Source organism: Crassostrea angulata, chromosome 6, assembly GCF_025612915.1.
Source record: "Crassostrea angulata isolate pt1a10 chromosome 6, ASM2561291v2, whole genome shotgun sequence".
NCBI classification, from domain to species: domain Eukaryota; kingdom Metazoa; phylum Mollusca; class Bivalvia; order Ostreida; family Ostreidae; genus Magallana; species Magallana angulata.
Window position 1 is genome coordinate 41,947,472 of NC_069116.1, and position 20,271 is coordinate 41,967,742.

The following is a 20,271-nucleotide window of genomic DNA, read 5'->3' on the forward strand; positions in this document are numbered from 1 at the left end:
AATACTGAATTATAAAACAGTAAACATAATTTTTTAACATGTACCTTTTGGTTGTATTCGTAAGAAACCATCCTTGCTTCAATGAATCGTAGTACTATCGAAAACTACCCAAAATGCAAAAAACAAAATTCGATATACATCTATCTTCTTGACGTTTATGAACTTGTAAAAAAAAAATGGGAAGTTGGATGTTGTTTACATCTTGTCCAATTTAGTTGTGACCCTCCTTGTTCGTCTGTGAGTTAATTATCTTTGCAGGCATCGTCTTCCTAGCGCCCTTCCTGATCTCCCTGAGTTTTTTATTACAGGTATCGTCTGTCTGGTCTCTTTCCTAATCTCCCTGTGTTTTGCCACCAGAACCGGTTCCTACGTTTTCAGCCTATTTGACTCTTTCTCCGCCAATATACCTCTGCTGATTATAGCATTCATAGAATTATTAGGGATGTCATATATTTATGGTTTACAAAGGTACTGAGCATCTTTTAATCATAAGCGTACCTTAATGCTTATCCAACTTGATACGCATTCATAAAAGCGCGCAACGTAATCTTTTACATTACCGGAAGACTCTATTTAGGGTTAGACTATTTTAACGCATATTAATTTATTTTGAGAAATATATATGTCTTTCATTTTTTTTTTCAATATTGGAGGTTAAGATACAACCTGTCATTCATCATGTTCATAGGTGAAAAATGAGAATGAAAGGCTATTTCTAAGAAAATATCTTAATGAAACTTGGGTAAGTGGTTTCAAAAATCAATCTGCCTACCTTAATGTGGATGTAACATGGATGGTAATTGTTATACTTTTAGATTATGCGATGATATAGAGCTGATGATAGGAAGCCGGCCTGGCTATTTCTGGCTCCTGTGTTGGCGTTTTATCGGTCCACTTGCCATGGTCGTTATTTTTGTTGCTAGCCTCATAGAAATTTTCTCTAAAGGAGTCAGTTACGAGGTCTGGAACTCATTAAAGGTATTTGATCGCCAATTTATTTTTGGTACTGTGCATTTAGTGATTCGCAACAAGATGCATCTGGCCATAAATCAACTTTTAGAAATACAGCATTGTGCATGTGACATATTTTTGTGTTTATTTCTTCCTTTAATTAATATTTGTGAAATCAGGGACGTATATACATATGTATAAAAATAATACTAATATATATGTCTCTGGTGAAACTCTCATTTATGCGTTAAAAGACAAAATGTACATATACACTAGTAGTAGACGTATTTTGTTTATGGTATACTGGATAATTTTGCACTGCAGCTAAAGACAAGATCGTTTCCCGCCAACATTTCTATGAATCATACCAATATCTTAAGGGTGACGTTTACTCACAATGAAAAAGAATTCCACTGATGATAATGAAAAACCAACTATTGTGTGTTATAGACCTTACGTGGTAGTGTTATTCTTCACGTTCAAAAAGTAGGTCAATGACCTACTTTTTGAGTTAACGGCCATTGAATATTTTTTTAAAATTTCAGAAAAATCCATAACAATTTTACACTATGATTGAGAATTTCTTAATTGTGAAAATAATACAAATTGGTTAACTCTTTGACAAATAAAATACAGTTTATGAATGATAGTGACATTAAATAGATACAAAGCATTAAGTTTTCATTCACAATTTTTATAGATATTCTAGTCCGAATTTCCTCTATCAGTTTTCAAATTACTACCCATTTTTGATTCAATATAATAAAAAACTGAATGATGATAATGCTAAAACATTTATAGTATTAAACTAAGTATATTGACCTTTCTCTGCTGGCATAAAATTTATATGAGGTCAATGATCAGAATTTTGAGATATGGTGTCTTTTATAATTTTTTTAGCATTTTTTAATATTTTTGTTTATCTAAACGAAAAAGCAAGATAAAACCAACAGAAAATATGCAAAATTATGTTGACTAACAAATAAAATCTTAACTCAAAATATTATAGTACTACCAAAAATATTTCAGTGGAAAACAAAATCTGTAAATGTTGTCCGAATTTCCTCTGTTTTGCTAAAAGTCAAACTTTGTCAGAGCCTAATTCCATAATTTAGTAAAAAATATCGATTGTTATGTCAAGAATAATTCATTTCATAAATACTTTTGTATTTTAAACGAATTTTACTCATGAAATTGAACTTTTTAACAATCCGGATTTGAGAACTCAAACCCTGAGTAAACAACGTCCTTAAGATGTTGTTAACAAGAATCAATTTTTAAAATGAAAAAAAAATATAAAAAGTCAGTGTTTCAAAGTTTCTGAATGCCCCAAAATATTTGGCAGGTATTGAGGTAAAGTATTTTCTTGTCAGGGATACACGGAGTTAGCCCCATGGCCCTGGTGGTGCCAGGTGTTAGCCGTTCTTCTAATTCTGTCCTCCGTACTGTGGATCCCGGGGGTGGCGCTGGTCAAGTACTACAGACTTATAGATTGGAAGGAGGAGGTGCCCGCCTATTTCCCCGAGGACGAGTTGATGGAAGAGAGACAGTTTCAGCCACATATCAGTAACCAGTTCGAAAAAGTTTTATTTGGGTTCAAGGATTAGACACGTACGATATGTAATATTTTAGTTAGGCATTGCAATACGTATCAAAGTAAAGAAGAACATCTACCAACGTGTATAATTCTTGTATATTAGAAAAGAGCTATATGTGATGTTTATCGTAATAGTTTTGGTTTGTCTAACTATATTGTTTATTCATCCATGCATTGTTACTTTAAATCATTGCCATGCCATTCATTATTATTATATTTATATTATAAAATTGTTCCATTTGACTAAAAATCTAGATTGAAATTTAAAAAAAAGTAATACTATACTCTTGTGAATACTGATAAATCATCGAAGTGTCAATATCGGTGCATGTGTGTTTATAGCTTATCAGTGATATATTTACGATAGCGCATTGTACGAAAACACAAGTGAAGTAATATAAAATGTATTTTCTTTTTATTTATCAACAACAATAAAGTAACAACTTTGTGTATAGCTCTGATGAGTATAGCAATCACTTTAGATAGATACTAGTTACTGAACACTTGGCGCCCGACGCCCCTGACGCTGTTTGGGCGAGAAGAGGCGCTGTTTGGGCGGGATGTAATAAGTCCCTTGACAGGAACAACAGACACGTTATTTGAGCTGTTGTGTAAGCTTCTACAACTTCTATAATCTACAAAAAATAACATGAAAAGTTTATTTCTTTAAACTCTTTTCAATAATTATCAATCTTGGCGAGACATTACAAAAATGTATACTAATTTCATCGACTTAGAAGCTTACGTTTTGTCGTCTGCTGCTTGTCATTATATGACGTCGCTTCCTTGTGTGTTACAATGGCACTTCTAGGTCTGCTTAATTTTACCTAGACGAAAAAGCAATCACGTATAGTCTTGTACGCAGATTCTCGTGAAAATCAAAGGTTTCTTTCCATTAATCCTTGTAACCAAAACTCAGAATCTTACCCGTGTTGGTGTGTTGTCATGGTTACGTGTAGGCGAGCCCTCGGTTACTTCACTGTTGACAGTTGACGGTCGCCATCTTTTCTGTGATCGTGAAACAAACAAGGTTGCATTGCCGTCCTGAATTTGGAAGACAAGGCATATATTCCAAGCATTTACAACAAGCACATTGTGAATATAATACTAAGTATATATTACATATGTTCATTTCATTCATTTTGGATTGGTACCTCTTTCTCAGTATCTCCTTGACCTTGGGAGTGATTATTTTTCTCGGAACCTTTAACTTTCACCTGTTTTGAACTCTCCACGTTTTCTTTGCTTTCTGTCGTGTATGGCTTTCGATTGATGCGAATTCTCTTTTGAGCGTTTAATTTCCGTTCTTTGTCAATGGCCGCTAGGTTCTTGCGTAGAAGATTTATTCTCATTTTGTTGGCAGCTACCAGGAATTTGGCCTGGCTGTTTTCTGCGTGAACTACGGTGTTCCATCTAAAATAGAAAAAATGGAAATTACAAATCAGAAAAAAGAACACAAGAATCTGCTAAACAACATACTTGTTGTGCTCTATTCTAGATACAGAATTATTAAATGATTCTTGATTTGGTTCACAACAGTTTTAATTCGTGTAAAAAAAATCCGTTAAAAAATGTTTTCGAGTAATATTTAAATTGCAGATCTTATCGTTCTTCCTTTTCTTTCATGAACCAATGAAACATCATAAGAAAAGATCATTAATTTCGAATGTCTTGATTTGTTATCGTAAGGTATAAGTGTACAATTGTTCCTACTCTTTATCATCTTTGGCAGAACGACGCCGTCGTTGGTGAGAGACTTCCTTATCCGCCATCGCCATGGCTTTCCGCACAATGTCATCTGAACCCATGATTGCAAGAATCCCATTTTTCTGCGACAAAAGTTTTGAAGTCAGATAATCGTGTTGCATTTATTTAGACACAACTTTTATATACATGTAAAATCTACAAAACTAGGGTATGTAAATTTTGATTACGACATATACCATAAAGGATTCTTGTTCCGGTTGTTCCACATCTTGTGTTTCCCAAGCTTTCTTCAGATGACGTCCTATTTCGCTGTTTTCGTCCATGATATTCATAATACTATCCGCATCTAAGTTCTAAAATATCATAGAATGCTTTTGTTTAACTTGAAAAAGTATAAGGGTATATCGATTTTGCTAAAAAAAAAATAACAAATAAAACGGTCAAAATTTGATTCCACATTGTCTTGCAGTCTGAGAGCCAAACAATATTTTCAGCTTTCAGCGAGCACAGTCATGTTAGATGCCAACTAGACAGTATGTTTGTTAGTATGCATGCATATATACATGTACATTCACAGAAGTTGTATGAAATTGATAGTCATGCATACGTGTCATGAAAAAAAAAACCATAGATCTATACAGCACCATGTACATGTATACATATAAAATTCATCTTTAAAACATTAGAAAACAACAAAGTCCTATCATGTAAAGGTTTGTATGTTAACCTTTAATCTTTTTCCTGTTACATGTAAATATATATATTATGATATTTCTCTGATTACATAAGAGCACAGATCTTGTTGACAGAGTAACTGCAACACACGCTACAACGCACTGCACTCAGTAATATAGATCAAACAAGGGAGCAAACTTTACGCACAGCTCGAGTTCTCCGACCATTCCTTGTTTCGTGAGTCCGCTAAACATTATACGATTATGTCATCAGAGAATTGCATGTAATATTTAGAAAATGAATAACATGGCTCAGAGAAGATATAGATATAGGTATATATTGTTTAAATGGGCTAAATATAGTTTACTACACTAGTAACTAAAATACATGTATTCTGAAAACTTTCGGTGGAACACATAAACGACAGTTTCAGAACATGTGATGGCTGATAAAAAAAAAAGCTGGTGCATGGCGACCAATATTCGCGACAGACATCATGCATTTCCGGGAGGGGGATAAGGGATAGTAATAGTTGGCGACAGGTTATTTTTTTCCATTAATATTCGTTGATTACCAATTTTTGTAGATTTCGTTGTTATGTTTATCCATGAAATTCAATGTTTTTTAAAGTGCAGTTTCAATGAACATTTTTTATTGATAGGATACTTGGCCACAAATTTACGCACCCTTTAAACTGTGATTTTTGCTTTATCCATGAAAATTGATGCCCACAAATATAAATGAAACCACAGTTTGCAATCGTTCTCGCGGGTGACGGGTGTTTTTAAAGGCATTTCTTTAAAAAAAAAACCGAGATAATCAGCTATTCGTTAGGATGTAAATCACTGAGTAATGTAAGATTAAAGTACAATTCATTTCCAGATCTGTACAGTGGAAACAATTAAGTTAAATTAGTCATAGAGTTTTGTGGACCACTCATTAAACACATTCTAAGATTAATGATATCATACTACAGTAACTACACATATACAACAGTTTTAAAGGGAAATAATAAAAACAAATACAAAGTTCACCGAGTCATAAATACCTATGTAACTTAAAGATAACATTTGTAAAGACAACACAATACTTTTGTGGCTTTTCATGCATAAAGATATGGATTATACTTTGATTGCCGTATACACTGTCTACTTAAACAAATGTACAAGTACATATAATAATTTATTTTTTAAAAGCAGTAGTCTATATACGCGTAATATGATTGGATAATGATTTTGCCAGTGAGTAGTTTACCTTCTTTATGTGTTTAAGAAATATTAATTTTTCCTCCTGCCAGCAATAAAGGCAATGTATAAAGATATTATGAGAAAAAAGATAAATTCATTAAAAAAGGTTACATAAAAAGAAATGTGTACAATAAAATAATCTATATAGTTAGTTGCATTTCTTTCATTAGATAATAAACTTTACTTTATAGTACACGCTGAAAATAAATGTAAATGAGAAATTCACTTACTTTTGTACATAATTCATCTAGGGTTTTGGCTAATTTTGATGTCATCAGCTGTTTGTTTTTAGTCTCTTCGTCTTCTGATTCAGAATCTAAAGAGGAGACAATTCAAATTTTACTTACCACCTTCTCGTTCCAAACCATTCCGTAAATTAACTTCAATGATATGAATATTAATTTTGTTCTTTTCAAAGTTTCCAAAATGTGTTTAAATGGGTCAAAATTCAATGTGCTCAATTATCAAACATCAAAACATCGAGTTATTTTTGCAGAGTAATAAGCTTAACACTAAAAGTCTAGTACTTCCAAACATCAAATACACCAAGATTACGGTTGTCAATCTCACCTGATTCGCTTTCGCTAGGTTCATCAAGCTCAGGTGACGTCTTTTTGTGAAAATGTGCCGGGGCAGTGTGTGGCCTTGACCTTTGGGAATGGAAGGACAAAGGTCGAACTTGAAGTGGGGTGAACTTGCTGCCTTTCAGGACGAATCGATACATATTCTCGGTCGTCTGCTCTCTACAAGGAACACATATTACATCATATATCCGAGAGTACACAAATCTACGCTACGCGACGATTAAAAAATGAAGATAAAAGCGAAATTGATTGTCCAAAATGACACTTTTATACATTTATGGTTCTATTACTGTACTTTTTTTGTTTGCAAAATCTTTTTTAAAATGATTGCAAGTAAAACATGCGATAAGTCAGTAATGATTATGCAATTTGCCCTCACTCCTCGGTCGGCGGTCTGTCAGCCACTGGGTGTTCCTTCATTTTACACATGTATTTCAGCTTGCCCTTTTCTTTGAGAGACTCTTTGATCCTGTTGTGTTTGTAGTTGTTCCAGACATGGTTTTTGTAGCCTCGGTCTCGAAGTTCCTCCTCGCTGACAAAATCATGGCGGTTCTCTTGAAGCACTCGTTCCAGTTTCTCTGAGTTTACTATTTTAAGCGCAGTTCTGAAGCAAAATATGAGTTGCATATAACTAATTTTGTATAGTGGTGTTCAGACTTAGTGTATGCATTGAATATTACAAATGCAAAGTGGTTTTCAGACTAAGTGTATTTATACTTTGAAGATTAAATATACTTATATTAAATGAACATATATTACATTGCAGTGTTACTGTTCTGCTTGACGAATAAAGTTCTCCTGAATGAGACAAAGACTTAATAATACTATATGGTTTTATGCCTGCTATTTCTTTCCCCTTTACAGATGCGACTTGATTTTATTTTTTATAATACTGGCTCAAAATTGTATCAAGTTTGTCTTTGTTCTTATGTATTTGTAAAATATGTGACATTTTATTGATTCAATTTGGTAAGTACTGTAAGTATTTTACGCCTGTGATAAAAATCCGCCAGATTCGCGATATTTGGCGGATATTTATCGACGTAGACCATGTTTGTATGAACTAAATAAAACGACATTCTGTTCGTGAAAACTAACTTTCACGAATCAGATTTAACCTGGTTATTCGCGAATAAAAAATGATGCGTTGGATACTTAAAACCTTTAGATTTTTATCATGCCTTTTTGACTACTAATATTATACATTTATACAGAATCCACTAAATCTTGTATCGGGTTGTATACCTGTGGAACCTGTAACACACGGTGGGGGTGGTGGTGGTGATCTTACAGTAACTTCCGTCATGGTCCAGTACACCCTCCTCGCCAAAAAAGTCGTCTGCCATTAAAAAATACGTAAACAATATTTCAATGCTTCTTATTTCTATGTATAATCATAATTGCATTTTGATTGGCAAATCTTACATAAAAATTAATGGTCCGAATTTCTTTTTTATCTAATATGACTTTAAAATAAAATTAATCTTTATAGGTTGATATCAAAAGAGGAACACATCATGAACTTTTCGTATATGGCAATTACCTGTCCCTTAGATATTAGATTTTGATATTGCTAATGCTTTAATTGTATTGGAATGATGTAAATTAAACATTAGTAAAATTTATATTAAATTTGTACCCTTCTCCCTACAGCAGACGTAGAATGTTATGCTGCGATCCGCTTCAGGAATGTACACCTCTCGATAACACTGAACCCGACCTTTATGTTACAAAAGTACATTTCAGTTAAAAAAAAATTAAAACTTGTATTCATCTGAAAACCCTTTCAACTATTTTAAGAAAGAAAAAACAGTTTGCAAAACCTCACATTTTACAAAATTTTTTACATCGCTTTAGGTTTCCAGGATTTTTTTTTTATACTTCAAATGGTTTTGCTGCAATTTGGCTTCAGGATTCATGTTATGGCTATTAATGGTTGCCGATTTGCTATCTATATAAATTTTGTATGTAGTATTTTTATTCAGCGTATTCTGTAAACCAAATATTATTCGCGACGACTTTATTTCGCTATTCATCTGAGATGAACTGGTTTGCAGTGACTAATTTTCGCGACCAAGCCTTATCCACACCTTTTTTTCATTACAACTTTATGGTTAAATATTGGTCCGCGGCAAAAAGCATTCGCAACAATTAGTTTCTCGCGAACCTCGCCAAAACTTCTCATACGCTAATTAAAGTTGGTTTACAGTATTCACTTTCAGGAAATCACTGTTAATTGTGATTTTATTTGCAACATACTAGTACATGTACACTAAATGATCCCAAGTATGGTCCCTGGCTCACCTGATACTATGACGTAAAGGTACTCCGTCTCCTCGCCCTGCTCTAACAACGTTTTGTTGGGTGGATACTCCTGACAAATCAATTATCAAGACACAAAATGAATATCTTTCCACTGATTTGAAAGTTTACATTTCGCCAATCAACAATTTGAATTGAAAGGGAATGCGTTCGAAAGAAAAAAAAGCATGCTCTTAAATTGTTTGCATTTACACTAAATGGTCTAAAACAAATATCATATTGAAAGAAATTCGATTCCAAACGCATTAGCCTTGTAAGTGATTTCAATGTTTTAACAAAATCAATGTGGCACTGTCTAATACGGAATGATGAAACTCTTAATATGATAAATTGGAATCTTACGTGTTTTTGGATCATTTGTAGAATTTTTGCTTGCACGTCATCGGCAAGTATTGAAAGAATGCTAGACCCTGATTTGAAATAACGTTGAATCTCATTTTTTAATATCGTTTCTTCCACTTCGATCAGTCTATGGAATCTGTCTCTGTCAATACGAATGAATTCACACTGCTCCTTCGTGTACACGGTCGCTGGAGGAGCAATGTCCTCATCCCGCCCCTCTGCACTAACAATCCCAAGGTATTCCGCAGTGCCATGACTATAGATGATGTTCGGTTGGTAAACGTTCCGAGAGGACGACTGCCCCGCCCCGGACATGTCATACGTCACTTCCACCGCGCCGTGTACGACGTAATAACAAGACAGTGTGTCCTCCCAGGGCTTTTTCTTCACGTATTGAAACGCGTTATAGTTCTCTAAGGTCACGCATCGAGACAATACGTTTTTGATGTAATCTTGTCCTTTATGAATCAGCTTCAGTCCCTCAACAACTGAACGCATTGTCAACATCTCTGACTTCGTTAAAGAGGGGTCCTGATCCGGGGAACATCTGGCGTTTTGCGCCATGATACGCCTTGCCTCCTTGGTGATGATGACCGCTCCCTGTGTGACGAAGAGGCGCTTGTTGAAGACGGGAGGAAGATCCTTCTCCTCTTTCTCCTCCTCTCCGTCGTGTTCACGGTTCCGTTCCATGGTGTCGTAGAAGCTTTTGTTGTCTGTTGCATCTTTCACCACCTTTAACATCCTCCTGAAAGAACATGACATTGTGTATGACTACATGTAGTGTTCTATTCAAACATTTAAAGGACCTGTAACTATGTATAAAATAAAATCAATCCAATGAGATGAAAGTAGCAGTTTTTAGTTGATTAACAAAATTCAGCTTCATTATGCTGATTTTGGGTCAACATTTTTACGGTGCAATGTTTTCCCGTTAATGAAGATGTTGTTGACATTGGAAGGGTTTTCATTACTGAATCAACAAACAGAGTAAACAACGGTTGCAGTAAAATATTCATTGTCACATAATATCGTTCAATATTACTTATTAAATATTCCTTTTTCACGCATAAATTGATCTATATTTTGATTAAGTATTTGTATGCATTAGACCCAATTTTTTTCTCTGAAAAAAAAAAAACTAATATGCATTTCATTCTTATTGATTAATATTGTAGTTTTTCTTCTCATATTTTTTTCCCCAAATTTACATTTAAGACCATGATTTTGAAACAAATTACCAAATTCAAACTGGATTTTCACTGATTAAAACTTACTTGCTCAGTCAGCATATATAAAACCCCACGGACACACACAAGAATTAATATGACAGAAATGATGAGAACACTTTTATATATGTGTGTAAATGTTATAGAACACGTGTAAAAAGATGGTGATTTACAGCGGTCATAAATACTGTCCGTTTTCATTTAAATATCTCCCTCTGTATTGATATGCATGTTTATTGCAGTTGACTGTACGGCAGATAGCGTATACCTTTGTATGCACACAACAAAGGCTTTATTTACGTGCTTTAATACAACAATGATTGCCTTTTCTTTCCTTAGCTAAGCTCTCCCCCTATTGGTACCGTCCATCATGATTAAGAGTTATTGAACATTGATGAGACTATGTTAGATTTAATTGGAAACTGATATTGCTGAGCAGACCGCGTTCAAAGCTTTTTAATAAAGAAAGGAAAATTGTAAGTTTATCTGTGGAAACACAATGGACGGAGCGCCGTTCATTCATTTAAATGGCGGCCTCCTAATCCGTTTTCTATTTCGTTTTTGGGTTCATTATCTTGAAATTTGTTTTGCCAAACATCTTTCCGGTAAACTCTCCTCTTAATTAAAGAGCGTGATTTGCTGGAATTTCAATAACGAAGGGAATAATGATATATATCAGAAATATATTTGAATTGTGTAGGTCTTAATTAAAAAATTCTGAATTACAAATGAGGTAAAATTTGCCAGTTCACGTTTCAATATACTTTCTGGCATATCCATGCTATGTATTTCTTGGTATTCTTCAATGGCTACCCCGATTAGCATTTTTAATCAAATTGCTGGGCTTGAGTAAGCGGATGACTCTTAAATACCAAAGTACTTTTAATAGAATTATGATAGGCTTTTGGAGTATTCCGGCTGAACAAAACACATCTTTGAGTGTTCGCCATTATCAGTCTCTAAGTTTGTTGAAACTGAGAATGTTTACATGGTCTCCGTATTGAAGTCCTTCCATTTGAGATGTATCGATTCGTTTGCTCAAACTCTCATTCCACCGTTATTATGCGACATCTTATACCATCGTTATATTTCTGCCAAAGACCTTAAGTGATTAAGTAATTTCGACTCACTTAATCGTTTTTTAAAGACTGGTTTTTCTACCCCCATTCTTCGTTGCACATTCAAGAAAAAAAATATGTCAATGCATAATAGAAGTGCAAATATGGAAATCATAAAAGGATCTGATAATTAAATCTCTGCAGATAGAATTACAATTACAAGATTTAAAGACCCGTACAGCTATCTTATACATACCGTGTAATTCGAGTGTATTTTAATGGTAAGTTTCATAATTAAACTTTGGTCTGGGGGTATATAGAGTGAAAATGATCTTATCTTGAAATTCCTAATGGCATTTCGTAATTTGGTAGAGCTCAGAATTTTTTTTTCAAAGAGAGCACACATTGCATAATGGTGCCAGAAATGACACTCTATAAAACAATTAAATTTCTTTTCAAAAGAAACAAACGCACAGGTTTGTAAGCAACGATATATTTTAACTTGGGACCTTGGATCTAATTCCTTGTCTCGTCCTTCTTTGTAAAAGGGTATCAGAGCGTTAGAAATAGACATCAGGGAAAAATATTTTCATCTTGTTTTTCCTGTTTAAGGTGTTTCGTTTCGTTAAAATCTGGTTTATCAAAATCATTTTCAACAATATCAATGATACACGAAGGCATTAGAACCATTATAACAGGAGTTTGGACTTTGGGTAGTTGTGTCAAACAGCAATGTGACGTATGCCTGTCTATTTCATCGCTGCCCACTCAGTGAAAGCTCATTGAAATCAACACGATTTGTCTGGCTTTTGAGCTAAGACTACGCAATCGGTGCATATTTCACTTGAATCCAGCGTCATTTTTAACATGTTTTGACGCAAGAAATGATAGCTACGTTCTACGGAAAGTCCAAGGCCTTGTTAAAATGGTTCTAATTCTGAATTCATTAGAAATATCGTTACTTTGCAAAACCTTGTTTATGACGGAATATTTCCTTGCCTGTTTATAAAGGTGATGTAATCAATGTTATGCACAAGCTTGGATTGCATATCGATGTACGTTAATTATGGAACACTAAAAATTGAAATATGATAAATAAGACTTCGGGTATATCCATATACATGTAAATCCTTGGACGAAAAAAAAAAACTTGTTGATTTTTTGTTTTCTAAAGACACCTGCATAGGTGGTAACAGTGGCATTTTCCTTAATATTTTATTTGATCAAGGTGTATTCGAAGATAAATATCTAATCCAGGTGTCCTAAGGATTCAATTCTGTCATCTTAAGTGGTATTCTAAAGTCGAGACTCAGTGCATTCCCCAAAGATTATATACTGCTATGTACTTAAAGAGTCCTCCGCATGTACAAAGGTTATATACAGGTTATTGAAGAAATGACTCTATTGAGACATTATTATATTGAAATGGACTTGCATAAAGAATTTTCAAGGCGACCATTCTTCAAACACTTAAGACCCTCGAGAGGGTTGAAGGGGCCCCACGAGACAACGTGCAATGGGAAAATTCTGTGGTTATTTCATTTGATAAACTGTGTGTTTATAAGAAAAAAAGTACTTGTGTATTGGACAATTCAGGACTTATCGTTTGTTCGTGTGTGCGAAATTTCATGTTTAATGAATGCGTGTTGGAACCACTATATGGACACGAGTGTTTGAGGAATTCATATAGGAATTTTGCCCAAATATCAAAATGAATTTTTAAACAAATATAGATGTAAAATAAGTTTGTTTGAACAAAACAAAAAATGAAGATTTTCTGCGTAGGTCTTCCTCTTACAATCTACTTAAAAGAGAAGTCAAACTTTGTAAAAAAAAAATTAATTTTCAAATTTAAATTCTATTCCTTACTCCTTAAATGTTCGTACATATTTAAATTAGAAAATGATTTCCTCACATAGACATCGTAAAAAAAGGTTTGGATATGGCAATAAACTAGTGTCTTCGTGCTTTATCAACAGATCGTATGTAATTACATATTCAGGATGGGTTTTTCCCCTACTAAGTAGCTTATTAATAGTTCTCATTATCAACTGTCTTCCATCCTCGTCTGAATAACCCTTACAAAATACATGCATGTACAAGTGTTGCGCAATGGTCAGTAGCATTTGCTGGACAATCTTGTCTGTTCATAGAAATACTGTACATGCAAGAACGTATTCCCTCTTTCTGACAGTGGTTGTTTGACAATGTTGTCTTTAAAATAAATCAGTTTTATAAGCCTTCAGTACAGCAGAAAATCAATTTAACCTTTGATATATTGTCGCTTAATTAATTACAAAATAAAGATGAAAAGACGGACTTACTCAGAATCCTCCGCGATTTCCAAGTCCGACATATTGTTTCTGTCTTTAGGTAATAAATATCACTATAATCACCCGTTACCAAGGTAACGATCCAAGATTTTCTTATACACAGTCTCTGCTACTTTCCTTTGCATCCAGTTCATTAAGAAAATATTAAAACATCGCTTCGGCTATATAAGAAACGTACGGTTTTCGTTTCATTTGCCCAGAATCAATGTTAAAAATCCGCCTGGCAATATCCTCTTTCAAATAAATACCGGACGAAAAACCATAAATTAATTAAATGACGGAGGTAATTGAAATATATTTCCCATTTTTGGTCACAAGGATTTGCCGATCAATTGGAAATCGGTTGTTATCGGAGACCTCCGTTGTCGATTTTTCAATACAATCAAAATGTCTGCAAGATGCTACCCACCGATAAACTTTCCGATACCGTCAAACGTTTTTCAAAATATTTAAGTCTACATTGAATATTTAGTAAATCGTCTAAAAACAGCATTTAGTTCCGCCACAAGTTGCACCTTGGTTTTTAAATGTATTTTAAAAAATCGAGTGTATGTTTCCTTGGTAGGTATAAACGTACGCAATATAGTTTCGATATAAAATACACTCACAAAAAATGATCGTGCTCTCTCACGCTTTTTCAATAAAACTATCTATTAACGTGTCTTTACAAATCATCGATTTGAATGGAATTAATCCCGTTAAGTTCTTTACTACAACTCAAATCCCTCCATGCACAGGGCAACGTCATTCCTTTCTTAGGAAAACAATAAATACCGGAGCCAATGTCGCTTTAGAGCATTCAACAATCGTCCACTTTTGAAGGATTCTATTAGAGAAATGAAAGTCATAACATCAACAATGTTCTCAATGAAAACAGGGGAATTACGGCCCTATCCTTAGCACGCTAACGCTTTTAAAAGCTCAACCCCCAAAGACACTGAAAGGTGTATTGTTATTGTTTAAATACTGGACTATATATCTGATCGATATCGATATATCATGTCCACTTGATTGCTCGGTAATGACCTTTAATAGGGATGTACAATGTATGGACATGCGATTGCAGTATCTAAGTACAAGTACTGTAGAGTTATTAATATCGCATATTATCACCATCATCATGTTAATTTTTATATTCAGTACAAGGTTTTTCATACAATCGTGAACATACATGCTATTGCAAAAGACCAAAGAGATATATAATTTGTGGTCATTTCTTTTAGGGGTGATGGGGTGGTGGTGATGTGTACGTTTATTTGATGCACGGTCTGAAATTGGCATCAAACAGGAGTACGCGTATACGTACACAAGTAAACAATCTCTTGACTGTTGTATTTTGGAAGAGAAACGTCACGTGGTATACGATACTGAGTTATTTACTTGTAGAGAAACTATTGCATACACATGCATTTGCTTATAAAGCTAGTCAATTATATTAAAAAAATGTATACTAGTACATAACATAATTTGTTGACATTCGGTTCTTTTTATAGATATTTCATAGAACAGGTAAACAAAAGTCACCGAATAAGTTATATCAATATAGGTATTTCGTAGAACTACACTAACAAAAGTCGCTGAATAAAACATTTCACCGAAATGAACCCGAAGCCGAAGAACCAATTTGCAAATATGTATTAATACAAATCACAAACCAGAAAATACAGTCTATTTAATCCAAATCGTTATCAACCGCCTCATCTTTATTGAAATAGGAAATTAAAACTCATTTTTAGATCATTTGTGAAAGCGGCCGATGAAAAAAGCAGCCAGATATTGCTTTTTGATTGGGTGTAATAATACACCTCGTGAATGGAATTTGACTTAGAATGGCCATTTTATTAAGTCTGTCCATTATAGTGTATTTCCATTACGTTTTTGTTTGGTGAGAGAAAGGCGGTGTAATCATAGGGAAGAGTATTCAAACCTGTTCTTGTTTATTTAATTTGATGACGAAAAAGCAGAGTTACAACAAATGACACCTCGTCACCTAATCAAATGTGATCCAATATTGAACAGACAATAATTCAATGTTTCCAAAACATATATAGCTATAGAAATATTTATATAACCTGTAGTCAAATGTATGATTTGCTGATTAAAATTGACTGGATAATTATGTGCCTTTTATTATATAGTGACCTCTTTTCGGGAAGTGTTTTTTTTTTTTAAAAACACAAGAATCCCTCTTTTGTACAAAAGAGATTAAACTGAACCAATCGTTGCTGCAAAATGTTCCATATTTTGTCATGTTATTATATTACAATTCATTGTAGTAATTTTAAAATTTGGCAATGGTGCATACTCGCTGGCCAAAGCATTTCAGTCTTCTCTTGGGTGGACAGGAAACACTTGGCTAACGAAGATGCGCAATGACGATGCAATGATGTGAAGATTATCGTTCCGGGATGGAACTGTATCGACAATGCCTGTCACCATAAGCATACTGGCCCTAAAACGTGCTTCTATACATCTAAACTAAAAACTACGTATTGTATCGTGTAAACCGTTAAGCATTATATATACAAATTGTCAAGCATTGTGCTAACTGTCCGTAGAATCGAGCATTTTTTTCAGCATCGTGCAAACACCGTACCGTGCAACTGGCGGAAGAGCATTTTTCATGGTCTTTACAATCGTGCTGGTGTCTGTTCACATGTGCTACTGTACTTACATATCGTTGCAAAACGACGATTGATTTTCCGTCAGCGTTTGGCAAAAGCGATTCGTAGCTTATGGAGAAATTACTTACCTGCATGTACGGAAATTTGACGTTTTATGACGTCAATATTATCTTCAAAATTTTTTTGTGACGCAAATAAGGTGCAAGTGACTAATCCTCATGAGCCATTTCGCTCAAGTTAAAATAACCAGTAACAAAGCACATCGATATTTCGAAACATTTTTGCATGTAAAACTGGTGAGCATAATCCACATTTAAGGCACATTTAAATCTCAATATAAAGTGCATAAGATTAGGATAAAAATAAATTATGTTTTAGGAAAAAATAAATGTCATATACGCGCCTTTGACATCTAACCAATGTCATGCTTTATATTACATCAAAAACTCTTTTATTTATTACCCATCTTCAGGTGAATACCCAGTTAAAATTGTCTATTAGATGATACTGACAGAATTCAATGATGATTGATTGTTTGATTGCATTCAAGAATATTTCACTCATAACGTAACGTCAACAGACTGAGAGGGATATTTTCTATGAAGCTCAGCGTGTATTGCAACAGAGGACAGCGTCGTTTCTAAGTTCTTATTAAAAATAACCTTGCTACGTTTGCTACAAGCGACAAAAAAGAAACACGCTCGCTATAGTAGCTGAAGGACCAATAATTACTATATATTGCTCATATTGTACAAAGATTTATAGTGAACCTGGTTCGAATTCCCTCAATCGCACTTGCACCGAGGATACTGCACTGAAGACGTTGGAAAGACAGTTGCACAGTCAACTGGTGAACATTCTGTCAACGTTGTTCAAAACATTTGCCATAGACTTGCTCTCATTAAGATCTGTGATCCAAGCCACAAATTGCAAAAGGTTTATTTGAATGGCTGTAAATTGGGTTTTCTTCCAAAAGAAAGGGAAATAAATAATAAAATGAAACTGTGGTTGAAATTAGTTTGAATGCGGATTTTTCCCCGAGAAATCTAGGTTTATATTGTCATTAAAGATAAAGTTGAACAATGTTCCCCTTGAAATTGGGTATTTTTTATACTTCATTGGTAAAATTAAATAGCCAATTTTGCAATCCCCGTTAAAAGGCTGTAAATTTGATTTAAATTTTATGGGTTCTTTCCAAATCCCTTAATTAGCGCTACATTTGAAATTTTAATTTAATTTGTTATACAATGATTTAAATTGCACAAAAAATTGTCTTAAGGACAGTCGGGTTAAATATACAACTGGGTGTTTTTTGTGATAATATAACTGTTTCATCTAAAAAATTTGTCAACTCAAAAATGAGATATGTCATCTAAAAGTTTCTGAGGGCGAGAGACTGGAGTTTTAGCCAAGAAAACAATCTCTTGCTAAGTAGAGGTTCGCACAATTTATAACTACACGCAAAAAAAACTTACTGAATCAGTTCCCATGGTCTTGGTTCCCCGAAAACTCTATTACGTGATTGCAGCTTAGGGGACGTCCGTCGGAATCCCGGGGGTGGGGTAAGAGATAATCGTAACTTCATATCAGCTTCTCCCTCACCCCCATCACCCAAGCCACAAAAATCAATGTATCTCCCCATGTGCGTCGATTTCGAAGGCCGTTTTCAGATTTTAGCTGGTACATGTACATATATAGTGATTTGAATTTTCTCTGTCTTGTCCTGTCACCATAACAGTTCTGTTAACTAGATTATCGCGTTATGCAAGGACAACGCGGGACCAAAGATGTCGTAACATTTCATTTTTGTTATTCGTAGTATTTACATAGATTAATGTTAAATCTCGGGGTTTGTCTATGGGTTGGTGTGTTAAGCTAATTTGTGACCATTGTCCAATTTAAAGCTTCAAGCACAACGTGATTTAAATCAAACACCTTATTCAAAGCAGTGATTCCTTGTCCAAGTAAACACAGTTATAACATTTGGTAATTTGTGGATTAGTATTATAGTTGGACTAACCTCTTTCGACTCATGGTTTTGATCCACTCCCGCATTTCTGCTTTGGCGTTGTTCAGACCAAGCAGACGACTTCTAGCCGACCCGCGCCGAAGTAACTCGCCTAACACTTCCTCGGGTTTTTTGGACATTGTTCTCACTAAATACTATCCAAACGCACAGAAATAACTCTCCGAAAGAAAATTCCATCCGAAATTGACTTTATTTAAAGTGTCCTTCAGTCCAGATTTAAGACTTTATCGAATGTGTTACAAAAATAGTATTGAAGCATCTGTTCATTATTTATTGTCCACCTCACAAATATAATAGAGGCATACTGGAGAAATAGACTGGGTATTGGCACCTTAATTTATAACCCCCCTGCTTTGTAAACGGTTTTTAGTTTGCCTTTTGTAATTAAAGGATTCGGGTATGTTTACTCTCACCAAAGCTAGTTAAAACTTCAAAAAGTCAGGATACAGGTGAGGGATTACCTTTAATCGCCATGTTCGATTGTCTTGACACATATCCTCAATTATCTACGAGCGACTGTCAATATGGATCTGCTAGTGCAGTCCTGGAGCTTTATACATATTGTTGAAGTCAAGCACACCCTTAATGTGCAGTGATTTCTACACCCCTTGGTTTCCACTTACGACCCACACGACGTCAGTTCGATTCGTTAGACTCAAGACTGTTTAAAAAGACAATGCTAATTTATTACAGAGACGAAACACATTTGCCAAAAGCTCTGCAAGAATTCATAATTTATAACAGGTTCCTATTGGGGAAGTACTGGATTATGTACACCAAATCTTTTTAGACTCCTTGTGAAAATGATAATGAAGGGAATTATTACGCGCGTCTAAAACACTTCTATGTCACCATGTTCACGAGCGATGAAGTACACGGCACTTGACGAACCGTCGTTAACATTTTAATATCCGATTCTACGTAATGACTTTTGCAATGTCTTTTGAATGAACGCCACTTTAGAATATTAATTTTATTTTCTATGGTATTGCAACGTCACCGGGTGTGCGTTCATGAATTAGTACGCAAATAATCACTACAGCAATGATTTCTGGAACATCAAGTTGATTTGATTTTAGTTGGAGGAAACGAACGAGTCGGACTCAACATTTGGTGGCAAGAATCTGAAACATACTATAGTATTGCACAAACATACTAATTTGAATTTACATGTAGATTGAATATACGTACATAATATTTTTCGTTTCTAAGTAAAAACAAGTTTGCAAATTGCCAAGTTTAAGATGAAAAAGTCTAAACATAAGCATGTCTTTTTCCTTAAATTCAATCTACATAACATTGTAATATATATTTATACATGTACATTAAATATTGGTAAATGATAGATAAGTAAAACTCTGTCTGTGTTTCCATAATTTTTGTTTATTGAATTCGGAATGATTCCAGCACCAAGTAAAAACAAGTACCACATAGCACTACATGATGGAATACTAGAAGTCTACTCCACTAAATAATCTAGAATCAAAACCCACGTAAACAGCACATAAATTTCATTTATCATCAACATACATGTAGGACAAGTTTATAACATAAATGCACATACGTGTAGTATTAA

General features: G+C 34.3%; 2 protein-coding genes across 8 annotated transcripts; one reads left to right on the plus strand and one right to left on the minus strand.

The window, feature by feature from the left end:
* The first annotated feature begins 313 nt into the window (after positions 1-313).
* LOC128188775 (sodium-dependent neutral amino acid transporter B(0)AT3-like) lies at positions 314-2,996 on the plus strand. Its single transcript, XM_052860038.1, has 3 exons — positions 314-468; positions 816-978; positions 2,325-2,996. The coding sequence occupies exons 1-3, from the start codon at positions 443-445 to the stop codon at positions 2,556-2,558; spliced, it is 423 nt and encodes a 140-aa protein (XP_052715998.1). The 5' UTR covers positions 314-442; the 3' UTR covers positions 2,559-2,996.
* LOC128188772 (uncharacterized) lies at positions 2,949-19,201 on the minus strand. Of its 7 annotated transcripts, none has more exons than XM_052860031.1 (16): positions 18,687-19,201; positions 9,426-10,170; positions 9,066-9,135; positions 8,401-8,481; positions 8,007-8,100; positions 7,141-7,365; positions 6,748-6,920; positions 6,408-6,493; positions 6,185-6,220; positions 5,138-5,176; positions 4,492-4,608; positions 4,262-4,377; positions 3,703-3,961; positions 3,476-3,592; positions 3,294-3,375; positions 2,949-3,183 (listed from the first exon to the last, which is right to left on the minus strand). In XM_052860031.1, the coding sequence occupies exons 1-16, from the start codon at positions 18,812-18,814 to the stop codon at positions 3,038-3,040; spliced, it is 2,514 nt and encodes an 837-aa protein (XP_052715991.1). In that variant the 5' UTR covers positions 18,815-19,201; the 3' UTR covers positions 2,949-3,037. The 7 variants fall into 7 exon arrangements, with proteins under 7 accessions (XP_052715991.1, XP_052715988.1, XP_052715993.1 ...); XM_052860028.1 differs by lacking the exon at positions 18,687-19,201 and adding an exon at positions 18,142-18,371; XM_052860033.1 differs by lacking the exon at positions 18,687-19,201 and adding an exon at positions 14,034-14,948.
* Between the last annotated feature and the right edge of the window lie 1,070 nt (positions 19,202-20,271).

Excerpts from the sequence above, each read along its gene's own strand:
- LOC128188772 (XM_052860028.1), bottom strand. The coding sequence starts at position 18,308 with ATGGGGAGATACATTGATTTTTGTGGCTTGGGTGATGGGGGTGAGGGA. Across the intron at positions 7,366-8,006 it reads GTGTGTTACAGGTTCCACAG|AACTGCGCTTAAAATAGTAA; the intron begins GTATACAACCCG and ends ATTTTGCTTCAG. Across the intron at positions 6,221-6,407 it reads TAGATGAATTATGTACAAAA|GAGGAAAAATTAATATTTCT; the intron begins GTAAGTGAATTT and ends TATTGCTGGCAG.
- LOC128188775 (XM_052860038.1), top strand. The coding sequence starts at position 443 with ATGTCATATATTTATGGTTTACAAAG. Across the intron at positions 469-815 it reads TATATTTATGGTTTACAAAG|ATTATGCGATGATATAGAGC; the intron begins GTACTGAGCATC and ends TTATACTTTTAG. Across the intron at positions 979-2,324 it reads AGGTCTGGAACTCATTAAAG|GGATACACGGAGTTAGCCCC; the intron begins GTATTTGATCGC and ends TTTTCTTGTCAG.